This window comes from Lampris incognitus, chromosome 1 (genome assembly GCF_029633865.1).
Source record: "Lampris incognitus isolate fLamInc1 chromosome 1, fLamInc1.hap2, whole genome shotgun sequence".
Classification (NCBI taxonomy): Eukaryota; Metazoa; Chordata; class Actinopteri; order Lampriformes; family Lampridae; genus Lampris; species Lampris incognitus.
The window spans coordinates 22,058,059-22,082,042 of NC_079211.1; the positions used below are offsets into that span (position 1 = coordinate 22,058,059).

General features: G+C 42.0%; 1 protein-coding gene across 1 annotated transcript; it reads left to right on the plus strand.

Moving 5' to 3' along the window:
- The first annotated feature begins 10,671 nt into the window (after positions 1-10,671).
- On the plus strand, positions 10,672-23,984 carry si:ch211-153b23.7 (uncharacterized). The gene is made up of 7 exons (XM_056293064.1): positions 10,672-10,966; positions 14,039-14,189; positions 20,927-21,070; positions 21,325-21,447; positions 21,736-21,981; positions 22,257-22,382; positions 22,746-23,984. Exons 1-7 carry the CDS (start codon positions 10,824-10,826, stop codon positions 22,983-22,985), a joined length of 1,173 nt encoding a protein of 390 aa, XP_056149039.1. The 5' UTR covers positions 10,672-10,823; the 3' UTR covers positions 22,986-23,984.

Genomic DNA, 23,984 nt, shown 5'->3' on the forward strand with positions numbered 1-23,984 from the left:
AACAATGTAATTATCCTGATTTATATCTATAGGAGGGCATTTATGGTGATCACACCATGCTTCACTGTCATTATGGTAGAGTTTGATGGTGGAGTTTCCTGTGTGATGCTGAATTTTTGGTGTCATATTAGTTTGAGACTTTCCTCTAACAGAGTTCTCTGGACTCCCTCTGTTTTCCATGCAAACCTTCCTCTCTTTCTATTCTGCTCTTCTCTCTCCATCTCTACCTAAACCAGTGCAGGGATTAGGGTGCAGGAGATGTGGAAAATGAAACTCTTCAGATGCAGCCTGCTGTGATATTACAAAACTCTTCAACACACACACACACACACACACACACACACACACACACACACACACACACACACACACACACACACACACACACACACACACACACACACACACACACACACACACACACACACACACACACACACACAGGGCTCCTCCAGAGACAGGAAGGGGTGTTTATAGATGCTTGTGTGTAGCAGGGGCACCTTCCTTCCTCAAACCACAGCCATGTTAGACACTCCAGCTCAGTATCATTTCTAATTAAATGAAAAAGATCCAGGTGGCATTTCTCTGGCGTTTCTCCAGTTCATTACAAATTAGATTCTCAAAGTATTTCTTCCTACAGTCTTACCGTTTGGGATCATCCACAAAAATCGAAATCCCTCATTTGCTGTTTTATCTTTCTGTCATCTGATGTAACTCCCATACTTATGTGAGAGAGGTGAATATGCAGCCAGTGGAGGACTTAACTTGACATGCAGAGCACTAAATTAATGTTGTAGCTCTCTTCACGACAACACAGACACAGGCTAGTTCTTTGAAACAGCCGTTTATTGCTTGGGCATGTCTTGTTTTTTCTGATACACCCACGTCTTAAGTCATGCCATGATAACTTGTTGGGCACTTGTCATGAAAAGAGGTTCTTACATCCTTGGGAGTCTCTCGAAAGTTTCTTTTGACTGTCTGCTTTGGCTTCAGATGTCAATCATTGACCTTTAATGTAATATAGCGGAGCCTCATGAGAGACATACGCTCACCATATGGAGCAGTTGAAAACTTCTTATTCTACGAAATAGTCTCCACATGGTTCGCCAGTGATGGCAGGGAATGCATTTTCTCATCGCAGATGTTAGGACCCAATTGTTGTGTCAGGCTGCTCTTTATATGCCTGAGCATGTGCATTAATGTATTTTAACTGTAACAAATTAATTTACTGTCCATCAAATCCCATCAGATTTAAGTTTTAACCTTACATCAAATAAATTATTTATTGTATGAAATTATGGAATCAATTATGAATCACGAACATAGGGCATTTATGCAACAGTACCTACACTCCCACCAAAATCACTCATTAACTTGGAATGTGAGATTTACTATTAAACAAAGATTATGAAAGAATCGATAAAATGGTTTAAGTCTGAATGAATGTGACCTCATGTATGTGACTTAGTTGGCCTCAAGTAAGGTAACTACCTTGTGAATAGGCCTTTCGGGGTGAACTGATCTAGTAAGTGGTTTTCCCTAATCAAATGTAGTATCACTGACCAGTAGCTTCAGCTTTCACACCATGCCATCAGTACTAGGGTGAGCTTCTATAACCCTGGCGAGCTTCCATTCATTTCTTGGTGAGCTGTCATCTTGTAGAATCACAATGTCATCTACTTGTGAATTTCATGTTGTTCTTTGCCATTTCTGTTGTTGTTGGAGGTTTAGCAGGTATTCCTGCTTCCATCTTTGCCAGAATTCATTGGCTAAGAACTGCACTCTTCTCCACCTTTTGCACAGATAAAGGTCTTCTTTGCAAAACTTTCCAGGAGGGGGCAGAATAATTGATGATTTCATGGTTAGTACATGGTTGGGAGTGAGAGGTTCTGGACTGGTAGGATTGTGAAGATGTTCAACACTTAGTGGCCTGCTGTTGATTATGGCCATTGTTTCATAAAGAAATGTCCTCAGAGTTGTGGTGTCGAGTCTGCCTGCGGACTTGTCGAGCATGGCAGTCAGGAGGCTTTGGATCATTCGAATTTGGCACTCCCAGACTCCACCCATATGGCTTGCTGATGGGGCGTTCATTACAAATTCACAACCAATTGCTCGTTGACATTCTTGATCCATTCCCTTGAGCAACATAGAAAACTCTCTCTCCTCATACCCATGAAATTTGTTCAGGTCCTCTGACAGCTACAAACGTTCAAAGCACATTCATGAAGGCATCTGTTGTCAAGTCGTCTAGTGGTTTTATATGCACTGCTCTAGAGCAGAAGCAGGTAAACAACAATCCATATAGTTTTAATTCCTTTCTTCCTTCCTTTACAATGAAGAGGCCAAAACAATGGAGACTGCAGTAAGTAAAGGGGGGGGGGATGTCTCAGTTCTGTCTTCCGGCAGATCTGCCATTTGTTGAACCTCTGTATTTCTTCTGTATCTCCTACATTTTACGTACTTGTAAATGTGTGAGGAGACCACATTCCTGCATCTTAAGATCCATATTCCGTTTGCATGCAATTCGTTCATAGTAATGCCTCCTCCTTGGTGGTGTACATGCTCATGATGATGCTTGACGAGCAGGGCTGACACATGAGATTTCTTCAGAAGTATTGCAGGATGTTTTACGTCATGGTGCAAAGCTGATTGGGATAGCCATCCTCCCACCCTGAGGACATTGTTCTTGTCCAAGAAGGCATTCAGCTGTGTAACTTGTTGTACTTGTTCAGGGTGTCTTCTTTCTGAAGCTTGATTTCTTCAGCAAAGGGTTCTTCTTGCACTAGCTTGATGATGAAGATTTCTGCTTCCGTTCTTTCATCAAGGCTAGTTGCTTCGTTCATTCTTGGCTGAAGTCCCTTGAATTCTCTGACAAATTGCTTGAGCCTGGCAACAGCTCTCACTTCTCTGGACCAGTCAGAAGATTTAGTGAAGCAGTTCACCATTGAATTCACTTCTTTTGTCTTGACTGCATGAACATCAGCTTTGCGAAGCTCAGGGTCAGTCATTTCTAATTCTCCCACCATTTTCTCTTCACATGGAAGATTCTGCTGCCAAAGACAGTCGGGTCCTTGCAACCAATTAGACTCTTTCAGCTGAACTGCACTTCATTTATTGTCTGAGAGATTAGGTTTGTCCGTCTTGAAAGGAAGTGGGAGTTCGTAGTGGCCATCTTCCTTCTGCCTTATATTTTCTTTCACTTTGGACAAGAAGAAATGGTCTTCCTGAGAAACTGGGTTATCATCCGTAGTGATATCTGTGACATCAGATTCAAGAGCCTTGATTATGTCTTTTGGATTGATCTCTTTGACTTGAGTTGTGCACATGGAGTGTACTTCTCTCTTCAGCTCAACTGATGGCTGCACAGCAGGTGTTACTTGCACTTTGATTCTGTGACTGGTTCCTATTGCATCACCATAGTCACTTGCTGGATTCACGCAGCCAACGATGCTCCAGCCAAGATAAGTTTGCTCTGCTTATGGATGATTTCCTTCACCAGACAGGATCTCCACTGGAAGAAGGGCTTGTTGGCAGTCATAGTCGATCAGAAGGCCTACTTCACAATCCAATGGCAGTGGAATCTTGTCTGCCAATTGTTCCAGATGAGGCCATTTTAGAGCCGTTTCAGAAGTTGAAATGTGCAACTTGCCTGTTCGAATGAGCGTTTGTGTGAAAACTGATGGCAATGGAATAATTTTCTCCAAGTTGTGAACTTCTCTCTAAGTTGCAGACTTTGAGGACTAGGAGCTTGACTTGTAACTGGTAGAGATTGAGGAATGAATGGGGGTCTAGATGCATGGAGGGCTTGGGTTGTGACTGGCAGAGATTGAGGAATAACTGGAGGAATTGTGAGGTTAAGAATTTGAAGTTCTCCTGCTGGTTCAACATCATGCATCAAATCGATTGGGTCAATTTTTTCTTTAACTTGTAGACTTTTACTCAAGCTCTTGCAGCGTTCAACTTCACTTCTTTTAGGCATTTAAGCTTTCTACACTTGTCTTCCATTGCTTGTTGTCTGGCTAGGTTCTCAGATTCAAACTGTGCCAGCCGTTGTTTATCTTCAGCCTCTAGCCTTTGAAGTTCTGTCGCTTCCCTTTCTTGTTCATCCAACACTGCCAAAACTTCCTGGGATGCGGTAGCTTCAGCCGGAGTCTCCTTTCTATTGACTGAGTGGATGCTAGAGTGGGTAGAACCACATTTTGATTGATGAGACAGTGGCCTTGATAAAGAACTTGTTGAGTCTAGGATCGATCCAACATCAGGCCAAGGTTCTTCCTTTTCATCTGTTGTATGCCCTTCAAGTTGCCTTTCTGCCTTTTGAATAATGAATGCTGAAAGTGATATGCACGTGTCAACTCTGCGCCACTGGTCTGGTTCAGGAGTTTGCATTCGATGCAACTCTTCATAAATTACCTTTACATCAGAACAGGTGCTTTCCATATTCTCAGTTGGCTCATTTAATTCATCCTCGGAGGCCTCATCAGTCAACATTTCCTTACCTATTCTTGCATGATACCTCAATTTCTTATAGATGATTCTGTACTGACGTTGTACACTCTTCAGCCTTTCAGCCTTGTGTCAGACATCTTAAGATAACTTGAATGGCTATGGAACCTGTGTAACTATTGAGCTTGAATTGGATTTCTACTAGGCTATGTGTAAATGTAAGCTACAGTAGGCCTAAATGTGAGTAGTCAGGAAAGTTAAATATTACAAACTGTATGAATTCCTTGACAACTGTTTGAAGACTATGTGGGAAGCCTAATTTTCTAAATATAGACTTCAATATTGCATCAAGATAACTACCATTATTTAACTTATCTAGACTTCAAGTTGACTTCAATTTCAAAACAAAAAAATAAGAAGATTGGGAATTACTTTGGCACAAATATGCAAGTATAAACCTTAATTGCAGAGGGAATATGCTTAGAAATGTATTAGATAATTTATCCTTTACATAAGACAGGTTTTCACATCAATGGTAAACTTCACATAAGTTGCCTTTTAAACTCGGTTACTTTTCATAAAACACAACATTTTTACAAATCTTAAATTTATATTTATAATAATGTCCTTTTCTTTAACTCTTACTAAAAACTTGTTCACTTGCTTATGGGGTTAAGTTACTATTATACCTTGCTTGAGGGGTGGCGTTCCCCTTGCATCAAACCTTATGACATGTAACAACCCCGAACATCGGCACATTAGATTTATCCCCAAACATGTACGCTAAGCACAGTACGCAAGGCGATGATCTGAGTTTAGTTGCAGTTCCATGTCGAACCACTTCTCACACCACCTTAACGGTTGTGATAGAGCACTTCTTGGCTTTGGCATGAAAAGTTGCGCTTTCAACACAGTCAAATCACTGTTGCTTGCGGTCGCTATGCCGACAATGCGTTATGGGCTTTGCTTATCTGGTATGCTGGTTCTTCGTCGCGTCGTTACCCGCTGCAGTCTTGTCGTCTCTCCTACCCGTGTTGAGCAGGCGAGTTCTCGCTGTAACTCTCTTCACGACAACACAGACACGGGTCGGTTCTTTGAAACGGGCGTTTATTGCTTGGGCACGTCGTGATTTTTCTGATACACCCACGTCTTAGTCACGCCGTGATAACTCGTTGGGCGCTTGTCATATGAAAAGAGGTTCTTACGTCCTTGGCTTGGGAGTCTCTCGGAAGTTTCTTTGGACTGTCTGCTTTGGCTTCAGACGTCAATAACTGACCTTCAGTGTAATATAGCGGAGCCTCATGACAGACATACGCTCACCACATGCAGCGCTTGAAAACCTCATTCATGGTTCGCCAGCAATGGCAGCAAATGCATTTTCTTGTCGCAGATGTTAGGACCCAAATCGTTGTGTCAAGCTGCCCTTTATATGCCTGAGCGTGTGCCGTGTTGCGTTTTAACTGTAACAAATTAATTTACTGTCCATCAAATCACATCAGATTTATGTTTTAACTTTACATCAAAATACATTTATTTATTTATTATATGAAATTATGAAGTCAGTTGTGAATCGTGAACATGGAGCATTTATGCAACAGCACTTTCAAATGTTTTATGCCCTGTTAGGGGTAGATTTTAGAGAGAGTCACACAGAAACAAAATCCAGAAAGTGCAGCAGGGAGTTTGTAATGTATTGCGTCATGGCAGGGCAGAGAACAGCCATATCGAGAGTTTCCCCCTAATGAGTCCACCCACTCTCAGAATCAGAATGGGGCCACATTAATTCTTAATGGGAATATTAAAAGGCTAAATTAATAGTGAAGAGTGAACATTTTGTAATGACCCGGCGAAATTAATAGAGTGCCACATTAAAAAAGAAAAAAATATCACTAACCACAGTCTCTCCCCTGTCCTGCAGTTCATGACTATTTTCTTAAAAATTGGGCAGCAGTGTGTACCTACTGTGGGACAAAAATAAACACGTGGATCATCCTAAACACAAAAATATTCAAGAACAAGAAAGTCATATGATTATATATTAATTGAACAAAGCTAAAAATCCAATCTTTAATCTCTGTATTTGATGCAATTTTACACTTTTCTGGAAGAGGTTGGTTCAGTGTTCTGAAATAATCACATTTCTAAAGTTACAAAGATTCTTATGTATTCTATGAGCGTAAAATAAATTAAATGAATGAATAAATAAATAATAAATAATAAGTAATAATAATAAAAGAAACAAAATAATAAAATATGATAATAAAAATAATCACAATAATAATAATAAATGAATGTAAAATGTATGAATGTGTGAGTTAAAATATATAAATATGAGAATAAAAATGTGTGGGTGTAAGAATGAAAATATATGTGTATTTGAAAGGAGAATATATGTATATGAGCAGGCCAGAATATATTTTGGCTTGGTTGGCCCCTCATCGTACTCTGTACATGATACAATGCACAGCCTCTGCGTGTCTGTCTGTCTTCCTGTCTGTCCATTTGCTGCCTCTCACTTCCTGGTGCAACCCTTCAGGTGCCCCCTTAAATAAAATCACACATTACAACCTTACCTCATTTGTCTCTCATTTGGCAACAGGCAGTCTGGTTTCGTGTCTGTAACTTGATAAAACCTCCTGCTCTGAGTTGGAGGATATTGCATTTAGATGTTATTCAAAGAGCAACCTTCCAGAGAGGGTCATTGCATGTAATATGCATACAATTTGATGGGCTTTGAATTTGTTTTGCCTATATCAGCATCTTCTAAAGTGCTTCCACTACCCACCGAGCAAGTTTCATGAGGGAGCTCTGTTTGCCTGCCATCCTAACAAAGCAACATTCAGATCTGATGCTGCATGCAGCGCTGAAATGCTAAACACAACTCCGATTCTACACAGATTACTAACTTACAAGACATCAAATAGTCATGCCCACAATAACATGGGTCTGACTTATGTGTTCAGTTTTAAAACAACAGCAACTCCTCCATTTTCAAACACTTGCTTCTTCTTATCTTGCTGATACTAATCATAAGAGCAGAAGAAGGTTGAGATTAACATCATGTTCTATCAGATTTTTAATTAAAAAGCCTTTTTTTTTATTATTGACGGCCCCTGTATTTTCAATGACTTTCGGCTGCTAGTGTCTGCATGCTAACTCATTCTTCTTCCTTGGAGGACAAGAATGATTTATGCCTCAGCGTGCATCTCTTTCACTCTCTCCCTCTCTCCCTGCTTCTGCTCCTTTCCCCTGTATTGCATGCAAATGATCTATCATGTTCCAGACCACAAAGCAAGAATCAATTCTATGCACTGCTGTGCCTCAGAAGAAGAAGAAAAAAGTATCTCTGGATAAGCATTCCACTGAATTCAGTCTCCATGTTTGCTTGATTTTCCAATCAGAGCAGTTTTAGTATTGCAAGTGCCCTGAAGACTGCAAGGTCATGACTGAACTGTAGAGTTGCATTGAGTCATTGGTGCCAATAGCAACAAGCAAGCAAAGCACTAATGCTTTGTGTGTGGGTGGGTGGGTGCATGCATGCGTGTGCGTGTGTTCACGTGTACGTACATGCATGTGTGCATTTTCCAAAATTGCCAACATGAGTGTTTATGCATACTGCCCCCAATTAGTATGACATTTCACTTGTCTTGCAACTTAAGGATTAATGCATGGTTAAGTTTTGACATGAAGTAGCTAGAGCAGATACGTCCAGTACCAGATTCACTTGTTGAACAATATATTTTATATATATACATAAAATGGCAAAATAGAGACATATGTCGGACTAACAGAGGGAACATTCAAAACAAGGTTTAATGCACATGTGTAGCTTTAGAAACAACCATTTAAGGAATGAAAAGAATTTTAAGCCATTATATTTGGTCATGGGCGGACAGAAACATTAATTATTGAACCACCTGGAAAATCCTCTCAAAAAAAAAAGCATATTCAACCAGTAGTAAAATGTGCAACCTATGTCTAACTGAAAAGTGTTTTATCATTTGCAAACCAGAAATGTCCACATTGAATAACAGGAATTAATTGGCCAGCAGTTGCAGACATAGATATAAGCATCTATTTTGTAATTATAAACAGATAATGCCAATAGACAAATGCCATTACCCTTGTATGCAACCTCCCCCTCCCCCTCCCCCTCCTACTGGTATGGTTAGCGATCACATGTATTTGAACATAGGCACCTCCCCCTTCCCCATTAGATGTTGTGCACGTGATGTGCATGGCAAGGCAGTTGATATGTTATTTGCTGTTTTGCTCTATTGACAGTTGATCATTGCTTATGGCATGAAACAGGCTTGTACTGTCCATTAAAGAATTACTTGAATGACTGGATTTTCTTTAATAAAGCAACTCAAACACAGCGCTGTTCACTTATGACTATCTCATAAGCTTGGAAAGCCTATCTCATAATTGACCACAGAGTGGTTAGTCAAACTCCATCGATGTCAGTTAAACTTCTACAGGTGGGAACAAGCTATGACCGTTACCTTCAGAGAGACCCCTCTATAAAATTGTAACAATTTTGCGCCAATCAAGATGTGTAACACAGAACTCCAGGTCAGGTGTTGTTAGAGAGCCTGATTCAGTAATTCATTCTCCTGGAGAGGTGCCCATAAACTCTGTGGTAGTTCAGGGGAATCGTCTAGTTTTCAATCTTACCTTCTCCCCGGGACCTCTCTGACCCACTCCACTATCTCCTATTAGGTTAAAAATCGATTCCCCCGTGGAGCCGCAGCCCATTTGTCCTTGGCTTTGACAGAGGACCGGGTCAATAAAGGCATGGCATCCCTGCTACCTCATTGGGCCTCCCAGCAAAGCCTCTGCTTGACACAGCAATACTCTGACTGGCATTCTGTAATGATAGATGGCGTAAGCATGTGGATGGAGCCACTGGAGCAAGTCGTGGCCGTTAGGCTGCACTAACATATTTTGTTCCTTCTTCTGCTTTCATCGCACACCCGGGCTTTAGAGAGCAAATCCAAAGTCAATTTAACTCAGCCCTATGGTTGCCTCATACACAAATACACTCCATTGATTGTTGGGTGCACAGACACAAATACAAACACAAACCTTGCCTGCTGTGATCCTCAGTGGTTCACTGGAGTGAGATACAGACAGACAGTTTCATCTAAAGGGAAATATTTGATCTTTAACTTTTGTGGCCGGACCGTGCACTGTGATTAAAAGCGTCAGATAGCGAGGCTGACTGGGCCAGGGCCATGGGCTTTGCTGCTGTTTGGTATTTTTGAGGTTTACTCTCCAGATCTCTCAGCACAAGTGAGACATTTATTAGCTGTAGGGGATATTTTTTTTTCCTTCAAATCTCTGTATAAAAGTCACAGTGCATATCTCCAGTCAGATCTGGACTATTTCTTCTTCTCAGACAAGCTCTTCACCAGCAGCGGTGTAGAATCTATCGACTTAAGCTGTTGGAGGGAATATGGCAAGTGGTAGGCGGACAATTAAATTCCGTTAGTCTTAATGAAAGGCGGCTTAGCCTGACTAAGAGGAACATAATTAACAAAAATCCTTTAATTTACTGAATTGTTACATGGTTGAACCTGTAATTTGCTAATTTCCTTGTTTAAACCCACGTCCACTGATGCCAAGTAATGGGTTAAGCGTCAGTGATCTTGACCCTATAATTAAACAGCAAAAAAAATGAAGGTGTCATCATTTTTATCAGTTATGTACTTATCAATTCCTCTCCGTCATTAGCAGCCTTCCTCTGAGCTGCTTATTCTTAAAGAATAACAGCATTGTCTCTTGCACCACAGACACCCACACTCACCCACCATCAGACATGCACACACACACACACACACACACACACACACACACACACACACACACACACACACACACACACACACACACACACACACACGCATGCAAAAACACACAGACAAATGCATACATAGGTCAACTGTGTTGTATTAAACGCCACTGGAGTTTCCCTGTGACATCCCCCATAGTGCTGATAAAACATGAATTCACAAGAGGTCCTCAGAAAGTTAGACAAAAACCTACTGTGAAAATAAAATAATCACACTATGTGGCGAAATGGAAAGTAAACAAAAAAAGATGAGCTATTTGCGTCAAACATCCAGTCCACTGCATTAAACCGGAACATAGCTCATGGGTTTTGAGTTTTGACTTCCTATACTTGTCTAGCCTTGCACTGCGTGGAGGAAGGTGTGGGCAGCTTCCTCTTTTGTCACGTACCGACACTGTTAATCATGTTTACTTTCCACCATGTAGTCACCGGGGACATTATGAGTACTAACATCACTGAGCCCGTATGACAGCGTTTTAGTTCATTTTGATCCACTCGGAGTTTCAGTAAGATCAGTTGAGCCATGGAGGGAGAACCGATGTCTTCGCTATCCTTGTTGTCCTTGTCGTCATCATTGTCACTGGCAGCAGATCACCAGACTTCACCCCAAGTTGATGACACCCTCAGTCAGGACGCGCAGGAGGACCAATTTACTGTAGAATCAAGGTATGTGTGAAATATATTCAGTATTACCACACGGCGACATGCCACATTTGATTATCCTGTTTGAGGCAGATTTCTCTGTGTGTGCCTTGGTTTCATTTTCACAATTGAGTGGGAGGGTTTTTTAACATCTGTTTTCGACCAAAATCAAGAAGCACGAAAAAATTCTGATACTTTTCTAGGTTATCATTATATATAGTTTTTTTGGGGTTTCTTTGAGAGCAAGAGAGTCTTAGATACTTTTTGATCGCGTGGCTCAATGAAAAGAGGAATAAAGAGTGACTGTGGAGTTTCCCATTAGATCATAAAGATGAGTGACATCATGACGAGTTGTTCAACGTTGAATCTTGGACTGATGAGGTGTTAATTTCACTTGATGTCACAAGAATGAAATTGATGAAGAATAAGCAAAAGGGCAATTGAACCCAATACATACATTTATTTTTTAATTCTTTTTTCCCCCCCCTTTTTCTCCCCAATTATAACCGGCCAATTACCCCACTCTTCCGAGCCGTCCCAGTCACTGCTCCAGCCCCTCTGCCGATCCGGGGAGGGCTGCAGACTACCACATGTCTCCTCCGATACATGTGGAGTCACCAGCCACTTCTTTTCACCTGACAGTGAGGCGTTTCGCCAGGCGACATAGTGCATGGGAGGATCATGCTACCCCCCCCCCCCCGAACAGGCACCCCAACTGACCAGAGGAGGTGCTAGTGCAGCGATCAGGACATATACCCACATCCGGCTTCCCTCCCGGACCAAGCCGGAGGTAACATGAGGGTTCGAACCGGAGATCCTCGTGTTGGTAGGCAACAGAATAGACCACCACGCCACCCGGACGCCCGATTCTTTTTTTATTCTAGAGCAACAAACCAAAGTATCTATTGAAACTTAATGGTGGTCACACACACACACACACATACACACACACACACATATATATATATATATATAGTAGGAAAAACTTAATACATAGCAGTACAAGCTTGTTTCGTGCGTCACGCACTCATTAGCTCTATGTAACAAATATGAATAGTTCTCAAGATTGTTTGATAAATGCTGTGACATTAAATTTACAAACCATCAACTGGCCTTTAGATAGATTAACTTTTTTTTTTACACACTTCACTTCTGCAAAACAAAAGCAGAGTCTATTCACTGAACACTTGCACACGGTAATGTGTCTCCGGTGGTATTATTAGATCCGCCGTCCAGGAGAGGGAACAATATTGCCTCCCTATTTTTTATGCTCGATAACGATAAATTACCACATTGCTTGTGGAGGCAGTGGCAGCTTGGTGTCCTTCCAAGCAGCCATATGATTGAAAACTTTTCTAAAACTAGGTCACATAGATCAGCTGTCAGAAAAGCACCAGCAGAAACGGGACTGGATCAGGGAGACTTGAGACCACTGGTTTTGTTGCGTATGTGATGGGTTTTTGGATATGGGTTTGTAGGTGCTCATCATCTGACATCAGCATTTGTCTCAAAACCAAAGCTTTCATTATCTCACAGCACTACCGATTTTGAGTGGAACAACTTGTACACGTCGAAACCACCTTAGATTGATCATCCACAGTAAATAGTGTAGATTTAGAGAGACATTTTAGATGTGTGAACACTTTCCTTTTTTTGGAACACAACCCTGTGTGGTTGCCATTAAAAAGAGACAACATATGGGGCGTCTCGGTAGCATAGCGCTCTATTCTGTTGCCTACCAACATGGGGATCGGCAGTTCGAATCCCCGTGTTACCTCCGGCTTGGTCGGGCGTCCCTACAGACACAATTGGCTGTGTCTGTGGGTGGGAAGCCGGATGTGGGTATGTGTCCTGCGTGATCCTCTCACGTGCTACATCCCCCTGGCGAAACTCCTCACTGTCAGGTGAAAAGAAGTGGCTGGCGACTCCACATGTATCGGAGGAGACATGTGGTAGTCTGGAGCCCTCCCCGGATTAGCAGAGGGGGGTGGAGCAGCGACTGGGACAGCTCGGAAGAGTGGGGAAATTGGCTTGGTACAATTAGTGAGAAAAAAGGGGGAAAAATCCACACAAAAAAAAGAAAAAGAAAGAAAGTCAACACATGCACCAGTTTAATGAGGACATACTCGATGTGTACCACCGGCAAGTAAGTTCCAGAGGAAAACAAAAAAAGCTTTGCATGTCATGTTGGGTTTGCAGTTTATGTGGTAATTTGAAACCAATTAGACTGTGAGCCTATATCCTCGTATGCACTTCCTGACCTGGGAATACAGGACTACATCTGTGTGAATTGCTCCTACCAAACTGTTTCTCACAAAGCAGGATGTTGTTCACAAGTGGGTGAAAACATGCATTTGTGGAGGAGGTAAGCCGTAAGTGGAAGGAGAAATGATTGCAGATTGTGATCTCCCATTGTGCTGCAGCTCTCGTTTTTGCTTACATCCATCTGTGTTTGTGAAGAGAAGCCCCGGGGCCGCAGAGCGTTACTTCTCCTTGTGTGTTATTCTCTGGATAAATCCCCTATGGACCTCAATCCCCTGCATTCTTCCCCTTTGGCTATCGCTTTTACACACAACCCCATAAAAGAGTTGGTGTAAAGGAGGCTGATCAGACTAATTAGTGTTTTTCAAATATTTTTCCTTTTCTATTTTGCAAGTGAATAAGTAGAAGTTAACATTTTCCAGGGATCACCGCCATATTGTTTCTAGAGGCTATTTATATATTCATAATTCTGATAGTCAAACAGGTTTTCTTCGAGGGGCCACAGCAGCAGATGCATAGATTTTGTGCGTGTGTGTGTGTGTGTGTGTGTGTGTGTGTGTGTGTGTGTGTGTGTGTGGTTGAGAGAGAGAGAGAATATGTGCAGGTATGAGCTCACAATGTGGCTGTACATGCGTATGTGTGTGGGAGTGCATAATGGCTCAGATTTAACTCTATAAGTGCACTTAGCGCAAGTGGGTGTTCAAAAGTACCCTGATGTTTCCAACAAGGCTGTAAACATGTGTGTCCATTAACAGGTAAGGCTGTCAATCACAGTTTCGTTTATAGTACTGTATTTTACTGTATATGTGTGTGTGTGTGTGTGTGTGTCTACAGGGTAGAGGATGAGGGTGTTGTGGGTGAGAGGCTGCTGTCTGGGGAGGAACAGGTCACACTGATCACTGAGAGTATGTCTGTGACCTCATCGGACCAAGAGAAACTGCTGCTCCTCAACAAGAACACGGAGCTACGCAGGGTCAATAAAGAGGTACCAATACATTCAAAATCGAGACATGGACGTTCCAATAGTTTGTTCACAGAATGACAAATAGCTCTCTCTGACTCCAAGAAGAAGAAGATGTGAAATTTGTGGAAGCTTGGTGAAAACCCACAGCTACAGTATGATTCATAGCTAACATATTCACCATAATGCAGCCATTACCCCTCCTTTTACAGCACAAGAGAGAAACACAAAAATCCTTACAAAAAGGCTTCTTTCTTTTTTTCTTGTACTACACCCTGTGCTAAAATGGGACTGCATACACATATTGGAGAGTGAATTTTCTTACTGTCCTTATGTGAATTCAACTCTTTGAGCTACAGCCCTGAAGACTGTCATTTTGTTTAACTTACTGCCACCTACAGTGGTATTGGTAATTGCATTGTTGCACTGGATGTTTGACCACTCAAAAGCCAAGAGATCCATTCAAAATGAAACGGGATTGCCATTGCTGTTATGTCAACACCTTACCTGTCACCAAACAAAGGGGAAAAAAAACATGGCTGAACCTTTACATATTGATTTTGTAGTATCTGTTGATAAAGGATGAGCCTCCATGTGCTTGGTCTGTTACGTCCTTTAGTTAAAGACTGTAACTTAATTTCATTAACACCCGCCTTATTCGTCCACATTTGGCTGCTATGGTGAGGATGTGGAACAGTATGTGCAGCACTTTTTCGCCTAGGAAAGCCCTACTCGACCGTAACTAGTAGCAGAGCCGGCCCAAGGCTTTATGGGGCCCTAAGCAGAATTTGATTTGCCCCCCCCATGCTAAACCCCCCTCCCACCATCGACAATATTATGTCCATGCTTGATCATTATCATACCATAGTCATGATTTACTACTGTGCTGGAAAGTCTTCAAATAAACCAGCAGACAATGCATTTACTGAACAAGTTAACTATTTTAATTGCTTTTGAACTGTGCAAAAGTGCAGAACAGTAGCAAAGAAATAAATTATTTTCTTACATAAAATGCAAATGAAAAAACATACAATATTAAATAAATTAAATAGAAACTTAAATAATGACATACAATGAACAGAGAAACTTCTAACATCTAATAATATAACAATAAAGCTTAAAGAATATGTAGATGAATAAAAACTTTTTGGAAAACTATAGTGTTCAAAGGTGTGCTAATGCTTCAGAAAATATCCCAAAATAAAGTGCTTTAATTTATCATTCTCCTTAAAATCTTTGTTTCCTGGCTTTTCTGGAGGCAAAGTCATTTAATGACATCATTGTAGGAGATCTCGCGGCCAACTGTATTGTTAATGCTTATAAGTGCCAGTCCACTCAATCTCTTGAGCCATGGAAGATCTTAAGTATGTTTTTATCAATTTCAGCTTGGAAAATCTGCGCTCTGCAGAAGCTGCAGTCACAGGGAGAGTGCAGACTATCCTTATAGCTACCCAAAGGTTTGAATATAACTCACAAATATGGTTTTCAGACAGGTAAGTCAGGAGCTCAAATAATGTCATACTGGCTTGGGGGAGTTCTGGAAGACTCTCCATTTCTGTAGCCAGTTCACTCCTATCAATGTCCGCTTCTTCTCCACATGCGAGTTTCTCCCCAAGAAGCCTACACTGACCCCTCCGTATCTGTGGGTCAAGTTGGCGGAATTTCAGCAGCACTCCAAAGTTGTCTCTGACTTCCCCCAGAGACCTAAAGCGGTCCTCCAAAGACTGAATAATACAGTCTACAACAGCATTAAAAAAGGACATTTCCGGTCTCTTCATGGTGTCAGCTTCTGGCTCATCAGCTGCCTCATAGGCAAACATCCTTTTTGTGGTCCTCAATCTCTTCTCATTCAGCACTGCCTCAATGTTCATTTGCTCGTTTGAGGCATATATTTAACGAACGTTATTGTTAGTGAATGTCCAAGATAACATGCCGTAATTGGTTGTGGAAACATACCTTTATCCTGCTGTTTTTTGTCCTCCTCTGCTTTCCTCCTCTTTCGCTTCTCTGCACCAGACGGATAAACCCTTTTAGGTGACATACTGTCGCGATGTACTGCTTACAGTTATAATGCGAAAGAACCTGACCCCAGCTCTGACATAGGCAGTGGAAATGATTAAACCAGTAGCATTAATTTGTCAGTCTTAACAACATTATATCAAAATATTTAGTTTTTGTTTTTTGGTGATTACTACTGATATATCACACACACACACACACACACACACACACACACACACACACACACACACACACACACACAAATATATCAACTTGTCGTGTTTGATATTTCAAGCGCTCTTGGGGGCCCCCTGCTGGCGCGGGGGCCCTAAGCGACCACTTAGTTCGCTTATGCCTTGGGCCGGCTCTCACTATTAAAATGACAAACTACAAACGCATTCATGCTGTCAATACTCGTGGGTTAGCGGTTTTCTTAAAACACACAAAGTATCACAGGACATTTGGTTGCATTTAGAAGAAATGATACCAGGTGCTGAGTATAGTACAGGGCATTAAAAAATAAATGCACTAAATTGATTTAAAAATGCAAAAGAAAAATAATACTACCTTGACTTGATAAATGAGAACCTTAATGATCCCAGTAAATTTTGGAAGTTAGTTAAATCATCATCAGGGTCTATGACACCTTCTACTCTTCCTGATCTTTTAAAGTTAAATTAAAGCAAAATTAAGGGTTAACATAACATAGCAGATTGTTACAGTTAAAGTATTTGAATCCCTTATAAATAAACGGCTAAAACACTTTTTGTCTGATAATATCATAAGTAAAACTCAGTCAGGTGTTAGACAAGGGCATAGTACAACTGCAGCCATATCAGTCACAAACTGATATTATTACTGCTCTGGATGACAAAAAAAATCATTTGCTGCATTATTTCTGCACCTCTAATAGTAAAGACGGGCGTTCCTCAAGGATCTATCCTGAGACCAATTTGTTTTCTGTTTATATATAAATGATATTGATGTAGGATTAAATCTAGCAAAGGTCCTCCTCTATGCAGATGATACTATTATTTATACTGTGGCACCATCTTTAAAAGTGGCAATGGATTTTTTACAGACTGCTTTTCACTTATTGCCGATGTCACTTGTTAAATTAAAATTGGTTTTAAACTCTAAAAAGACCGAATTTATGATTTTTACGCATTCCTGTTAATCACCCACTGATTGTACGGTCTTAACACTAGATGGCACTCATCTAGAGAAGGTTGCCTCCCACAAATACCTTAGCATCTGGCTTTATAACAAGTTGGCCATTGGTGTCCATATTGATAGCCTCCTTAAAAAAAAAGAAAGAAAAAAACTCAGACCAAGGTTAGGTTTTCATTTTTGTTTAAAAAATGTTTTCCTTTTACTGCTAGAAAATGATAAGTCCAAAGTACGTTTTTGTCAGTATTAGACTATGGTTATGTAATTTATATGTATGCATCTTCATCTCTTTTGAAAAAAATCATGTAGTCTATCATGCTGCCTTGCGGGTTGTAACTGGTGCAATTATACATACACATTATTGTAACTTATATAAAATAGTTCGATTGACTTCACCATGTTTAAGGAGAAAAAGCAATATGTTAATTTTCATTGCAAACACTTTACTGGATAAATTACTGCAGTACATATCCAGTTTGCAAACATATTTCTCCAGTAGCTATAGCACGAGATCATCAGAGAAAATTCTCCTTATGGTCCCAACCCCCCAAAAAGAGCTGGGTAAATCTGCATTTTCGTTCATGTCCCGCAAGCTTGGAATGAACTGCAAGGCATTTTTGTTACAAAAATATACAAATGCTCTGTATTTAGTCTGTGTATAGTCTGTCTCTCTTTGGGGGAAAAAATCATGACCCAAGAAGCCAAAATTTGCATTTTAGATTTTTTTTTCTCATGGGGCACCACCTATTTCAGCTTTTACTGGTAGGCGTGGCTTTGGTTATCCATCTATGTTCAGGGGTGGGCAACATGATCCAGAAAGGGCTGGTGTCGGTACAGGTCTGTTCCAACCAAGCAGTTACACACCTGATTCTATTAGTCAACCAACAGCGTTTGCTAAGGACCTTGATTTGTAGACTCAGGTGTGGAACTGCTTGGTTGGAAAAAATACCTTCACCCACACTGGCCCTTTCTGGATCGTATTGCCCATCTGTGAATTATAGCCAATCACCACATCTTATTTCGACAAGTTATTTTTTCCAAGGTCAGCCCCTCAGAGCAGGTTCAGTTGCCCACTCAACAAAACACAACCATAGGTGTGTACCACACCGACTTCAGCTAGCCTGCAGTGTCTAAGTTTACATATTCTGTAATGGGGTGTAGTAGTTAGGAGTCCCTGTTTGTGTTTCCATCTGAGCAGATCAAAGGTTAGTAGGTGAGGTTTTTTGGGAATTGTGTCAAGAGTTTATGGTGCAGATTTACAGCCTCAAATTTGTTCATTGCACTTTAGCTTTGATCCAACTCACCACCAGGTGGTGATCAGTTGACAGCTCTGCTCCTCTCTTCACCCAAGTATCCAAAACATACGGCCGCAGATCTGATGATATGACCACAAAATCTATCATCGATCTTCGGCCTAAGGTGTTCTGGTACCAAGTACACTTATGAACTAACTTATGTTCAAACATGGTGTTTGTTATGGCCAATCCATAACTCGCACAGAAGTCCAATAACAAGGCACTGCTCAGGTTCAGATCAGGGAGGCCGTTCCTCCCAATCACACCCCTCCAGGTTTCTCCATCGTTGCCCACGTGAGTGTTGAAGTCTCCCAGCAGAACTATGGAGTCCCGAGGTGGAGCCCTATCCAGGACACCACCCAGAGACTCCAAGAACGCCGGATACTCCAAACTGCTATTCAGTGCATAAGCACACACAACAGTCAGAGCCTTCCCCCCAGCAACTTGCAGTTGTATAGAGGCGACCCTCTCATTCCCCGGGCAGAACTCCAACAGGGCGGCACTCAACCGGGGACTTGTGAGTATCCCCACACTCACCCGGCGCATGCCACCTTGGCCAACTCCGGAAAAGGCTGCCGGACAGACCTGGCAAACTCAAACGTGTAGTGAGGGTGAACTGGGAACATCTCAACTGCCACCTCCAGAAGAAGTTCTTGTATGTCACGAGGAAGGCTGGGGACATGGAGTCTAGGTGGGCCATGTTTAAAGCCTCTATGGCAGATGTGGCAGGCAGGAGCTGTGGTCATAAGGTCATCAGTGCCTGTCGAGGTGGCAACCTAAGAACCCACTGGTGGAGACTGGTGGTGAGGGAAGCTGTCAGGCTGAAGAAGGAGGCCTTTCAGGCTTGGTTGACCCAGGGGTCTCCTGAAGTAGCAGACAGGTACCGGGAGGCCAGAAGGACTGCAGCTTCGGCGGTCACAGAAGCAAAAACTCGGGTGTGGGAGGAGTTTGGCGAGGCTATGGAGGACTTTCGGTTGGCCTCAAGGAAGTTCTGGCAAACCATCTGGTGACTCAGGAAAGGGAAGCAGACGTTGTACCGGACCTTTGTGGTGAAGAGGGAGCTGAGCCAGAAGGCAAAGCTCTCAATTTACCAGTCAATCTTTGTTCCAACCCTTATCTATGGTCATGCACTTTGGGTAGTGACCGAAAGGGTCAGATCGTGGATACAAGTGGCTATAATGAGTTTCCTCCATAGGGTGTCTGGCCTCAGCCTTAGAGATAGGGTGGGGATCTCGGACATCCGGAGGGAGCTCGAAGTAGAGCCGCTGCTCTTTCGCATCGAAAGGAGCCAGTTGAGGTGGTTCGGGAATCTGATTAGGATCCTGGGCGCCTTCCTTTGGAGGTTTTCTGGGCACAGCCAACTCGGAGGTGAACCCGGGGTAGACCCAGAACTCGCTGGAGGGACTATATGTCCAATCTGGCCTGGGAACGCCTTGGGATCCCCCAGGAGGACCTGGAAGGCATTGCCGGGCAGAGGGATATCTGGAGTACCCTACTTAGCTTGCTGCCACTACGACCCGACTCCGGAGAAGTGGCTGAAGTTGAATGAATGAATGCACTTTATTTCTTGGGCTCATAAACAAAGTGGCTTCTGTTCTCAGCTGATTTTGAAGCCTGGAGCCATACAACCAATTCTCAACAGCGCATAAGTGAGCACTTGAATGCATGTTTGTTGTACCTATTTTTAACCCACATGCATCTACAGGCCCAGATTAAAGACCATGGTACCAATTTATAATGTTGTTATAGCGAGGCTAATAACAATAGCTTTCATAAACAACTAGCCACAACGTGTGGCTAACACTAGCTGGTTCAAACTGACTGCATTCTTCAACTGAGGCAAGAAACAGTGGCTGCTGTTGCAGTCAGGGGATAGCCCTACAAATGCTGATACAGCACAAGTTAGTTTTGGGAATGTGTGTTTTTAATATATGATAATACTTAATATTACCATAAAAAGTAACACCGACCAAAGTTGAAAAAGTTCTTTGTGCTATCTGAGTGGCATACAAACGTTTCTTCAAGACACTGAATGGTGAAATTTGATTGGCAGTTTGCCATGTTGAGTGCCAGAAAATAAATGTTAGTTATTAGAAATGTGATATTTATTGCCTTGTAAAAAGTTCCGAACTGTATGACCAGAAAAGTTGACTGAATGTCTCCAAGCAACATTGGCCTTCAGCTGTCACTCAAACGTTATCATGGGGACACCCACTCAGATCACGAGAATAATAGTAGTGATAGCAATGAAGGCTTCAATAGTAATGAAAGGTTGATTGAGGTATTGTATTTCAGCTGATGAGGCTGAACGAAGACTGGGACCAGGTGTATCGCAGTGCCATGGTGGGTTTACAGCAGAGAGTGGAGTCTTTAGAGCAGGAGAACTCTGCTATAAGACAACTTAACAACAGACTGCTGCTTAAAGTAGAACATGAACAGGTAAAACACACACACACACAATCACATATGGTTTATGCATACTGCATCAACAGACACCCACACACACACACACACACACACACACACACACACACACACACACACACACACACTAGAAATTCACATTTACCCGAGTTTGGATGAAAATAAACAAATATACCTAGATTATATCGTTTGGACAATGTTTTCTCAGTGCACAATTTTTTGCACATGTGGGTAAGGAGAATCTTTCATGAATGCGTTTGTGATTGCAGAGTGCGAGAGAGTTCTATGAGCACACACTGATGCAGGAATTAAAGAAGAACCAAGACTTGCAGAAATACATCAGGACTCTTGAGAACAGAATGTACAACATAAAAACTACCAAAGACTGTGAAGTGAGCAGACCGTTCATTTGTTTCTCATGATTGTCCTTCAGGTTGGCTTGAGGCTCGTTGGTCAGTTAATCAGTTTGTCCATCTTTGTCTATTCGTTCATTGAAACACATTCTCATCCCATTCTTTGCTAATGTTTGTCAGTTGTTTGTCAGTCCATAGGTCAGTCTGACTGTTAGTCCATTTGCCTGTGTCAAGTCAGTCAGTCTGTCTTTCTGTATTCTGTAATCTATAACTACACACTAACTGCTAGCACTGATTTCCCTTGTTTCTCCCATACCCCTCCTGCAGGCCAGCCTCAGTGCTATGACCCCAGAGTCCTGCCCCACCTCTGATGCCCCCGGGGGTCCCATCCTGGGGTCCAGTTCTGGTGCCATACCTCCACCTTGCTTCTCCTCCCTCTCTTTCATCCCAGAGGCAGGGCTGCAGAGCCAGAGTTGGGGCAGCAGTGCCTCTAGTGGAACACTGGGCACGGGGCCACAGCATCAGCGAGAGGTGGAGGACCTAAAAGAGCAGCTGGAGGCACTGCGATGTCAGGTGATTTGTTCCCTTTGATCCAGCATCACTGCAATATGATGCGATGAACTGAGTAGAACTGATGTCAACACACTGTTCCATGGGAAGACTTGTGAAGGAATTATTTTACACTCATTTCAGTGCTTAGATGGGAATATTTGCCTGCATCAATTAGATAGTGAACAGTGCCACCAAATGGTTGCTTTACACTATCAGGAAACGGTACACAGCATGGCAATGGCTATGATAAGGATCAGGTACTGGCTCATCACCATACTAATGTCTTGTGTCACCAGACCCAGATCTATGAGGCTGAATATGAGACAGAGCACAAGGACCACAAACACACACTCCAGGAGAACCGGAAATTGAGGAAGAAGAAGGAAGAGATGCGTCAACAGGTGGCACTACTGCAGGAACAGGTAAGAGTTGAATGGATGTGGTGGACAGCTAATGCTAGTGGCTTGGGTGTTTTCTCTCTCTCTCTCTCTCTCTCTCTCTCTCTCTCTCTCTCTCTCTCTCTCTCTCTCTCTCTCTCTCTCTCTCTCTCTCTCTCTCTCTCTCTCTCTCTCTCTCTCTCTCTCTCTCTCTCTCTCTCTCTCTCTCTCTCTCTCTCTCTCTCTCTGGCACAGATACATACATAAAGACTTTTAAGTATTCAATGTTGCCAAATTGTGTGGCATAAATTCACCTCGGGCTTGCCATGTGAGATTCCCAAGAAAAGCTCCTCTTTAGCACATCACAGCCTTTCACTGACTTAATCATTGATGCTGGTATTCCTGCAGCTGAAGGTCTATGAAGATGACTTCAGAAAGGAGCGGTCCGACAAGCAGGTGCTACAGCGACTGTTGCTGAAGAAAACTTCGACAGCCAAAGACCCTGTGCTCATCCACCGCTGCAACAATGAGCAGCAACCACCAGGTGGTGACAACAAAACACAAGGCGGAACCAGAGGACAGCCACAGAAACAGCACCACCCTTTGTGTCCCAAGCATGGCAACAGGGACAACGAAGGGCACTCCTAAGTCTTAAGGAGAGAATGCCCACAATAATCACTCATGCATGGACACACACACACGCGCACACATACAGTGGCGTGTATGAGTGTTCACCCTTCAAAATATGAATGACCAATTGTTTCACAAATCAATAATATGAGTTGATTATCAAAATTGTATTGCTACTCCCAAGTACATCATACAGCAGCGCCGGCCAACAAATTGGGTGTTTAATGATTTAACGAAGGATGCTGAAATGCTGAAATGTTGCCAAAGTCCCCCCCCCGGGCATTCCCCTAAATCGGACCTCAAATCACATTAATCTTAAAAGTGACATCATGCTTTCTTGCCTTTAGGCTTTTCCCCACCGAGTTGGAGGGTTTTTTTCCTTTTCCTTTTCTTACTGGACACTTCCTGCTGCACCCGTTTGTGCAGTCCCCATTTCATGATGTAATGTTTCCATTTTCATTTGTTCATTCGTTTCCTCACCTTTTAGATTCCTCACATGATGTTAAAACTCCTGAAATATTTTTCGTTATTCTAATACCTTGTTCTGTTTTTATTTGGAAAATATCCTTCATAGTCCCTTAATGTATCAACCAATCTAATGGGATTAGTATTGTAAGAACAAAACAAAGACATGTATCGTCTATTAAGTAGATATTTAGTTCAAATACGAGCATCGTAATGTTCTGCGATTTTTTTTTACAGCGTTACAGGCTAAATGACGTTTTTAAAAAAAAAATTCTATTTTTTTTATTTGATATGTGAAAATTGCCCTGTCACTGTCTCTGACACACTCTCTTTCTACACACACACACACACACACACACACACACACATGCATACATAAGTGTAAAAACAAACTTTTTATGTACGTATAAGTTTAGAAACAGGAAAACTGAGGAACACTGAATCTGCCAATGACAGGCGGATATCTTTGTGCTTGACTATTTATTCAGAGACTTAAATAAACATAATAGATAATAAAATGCATTGCTTCCGTACAAACTAATAAACTATTGA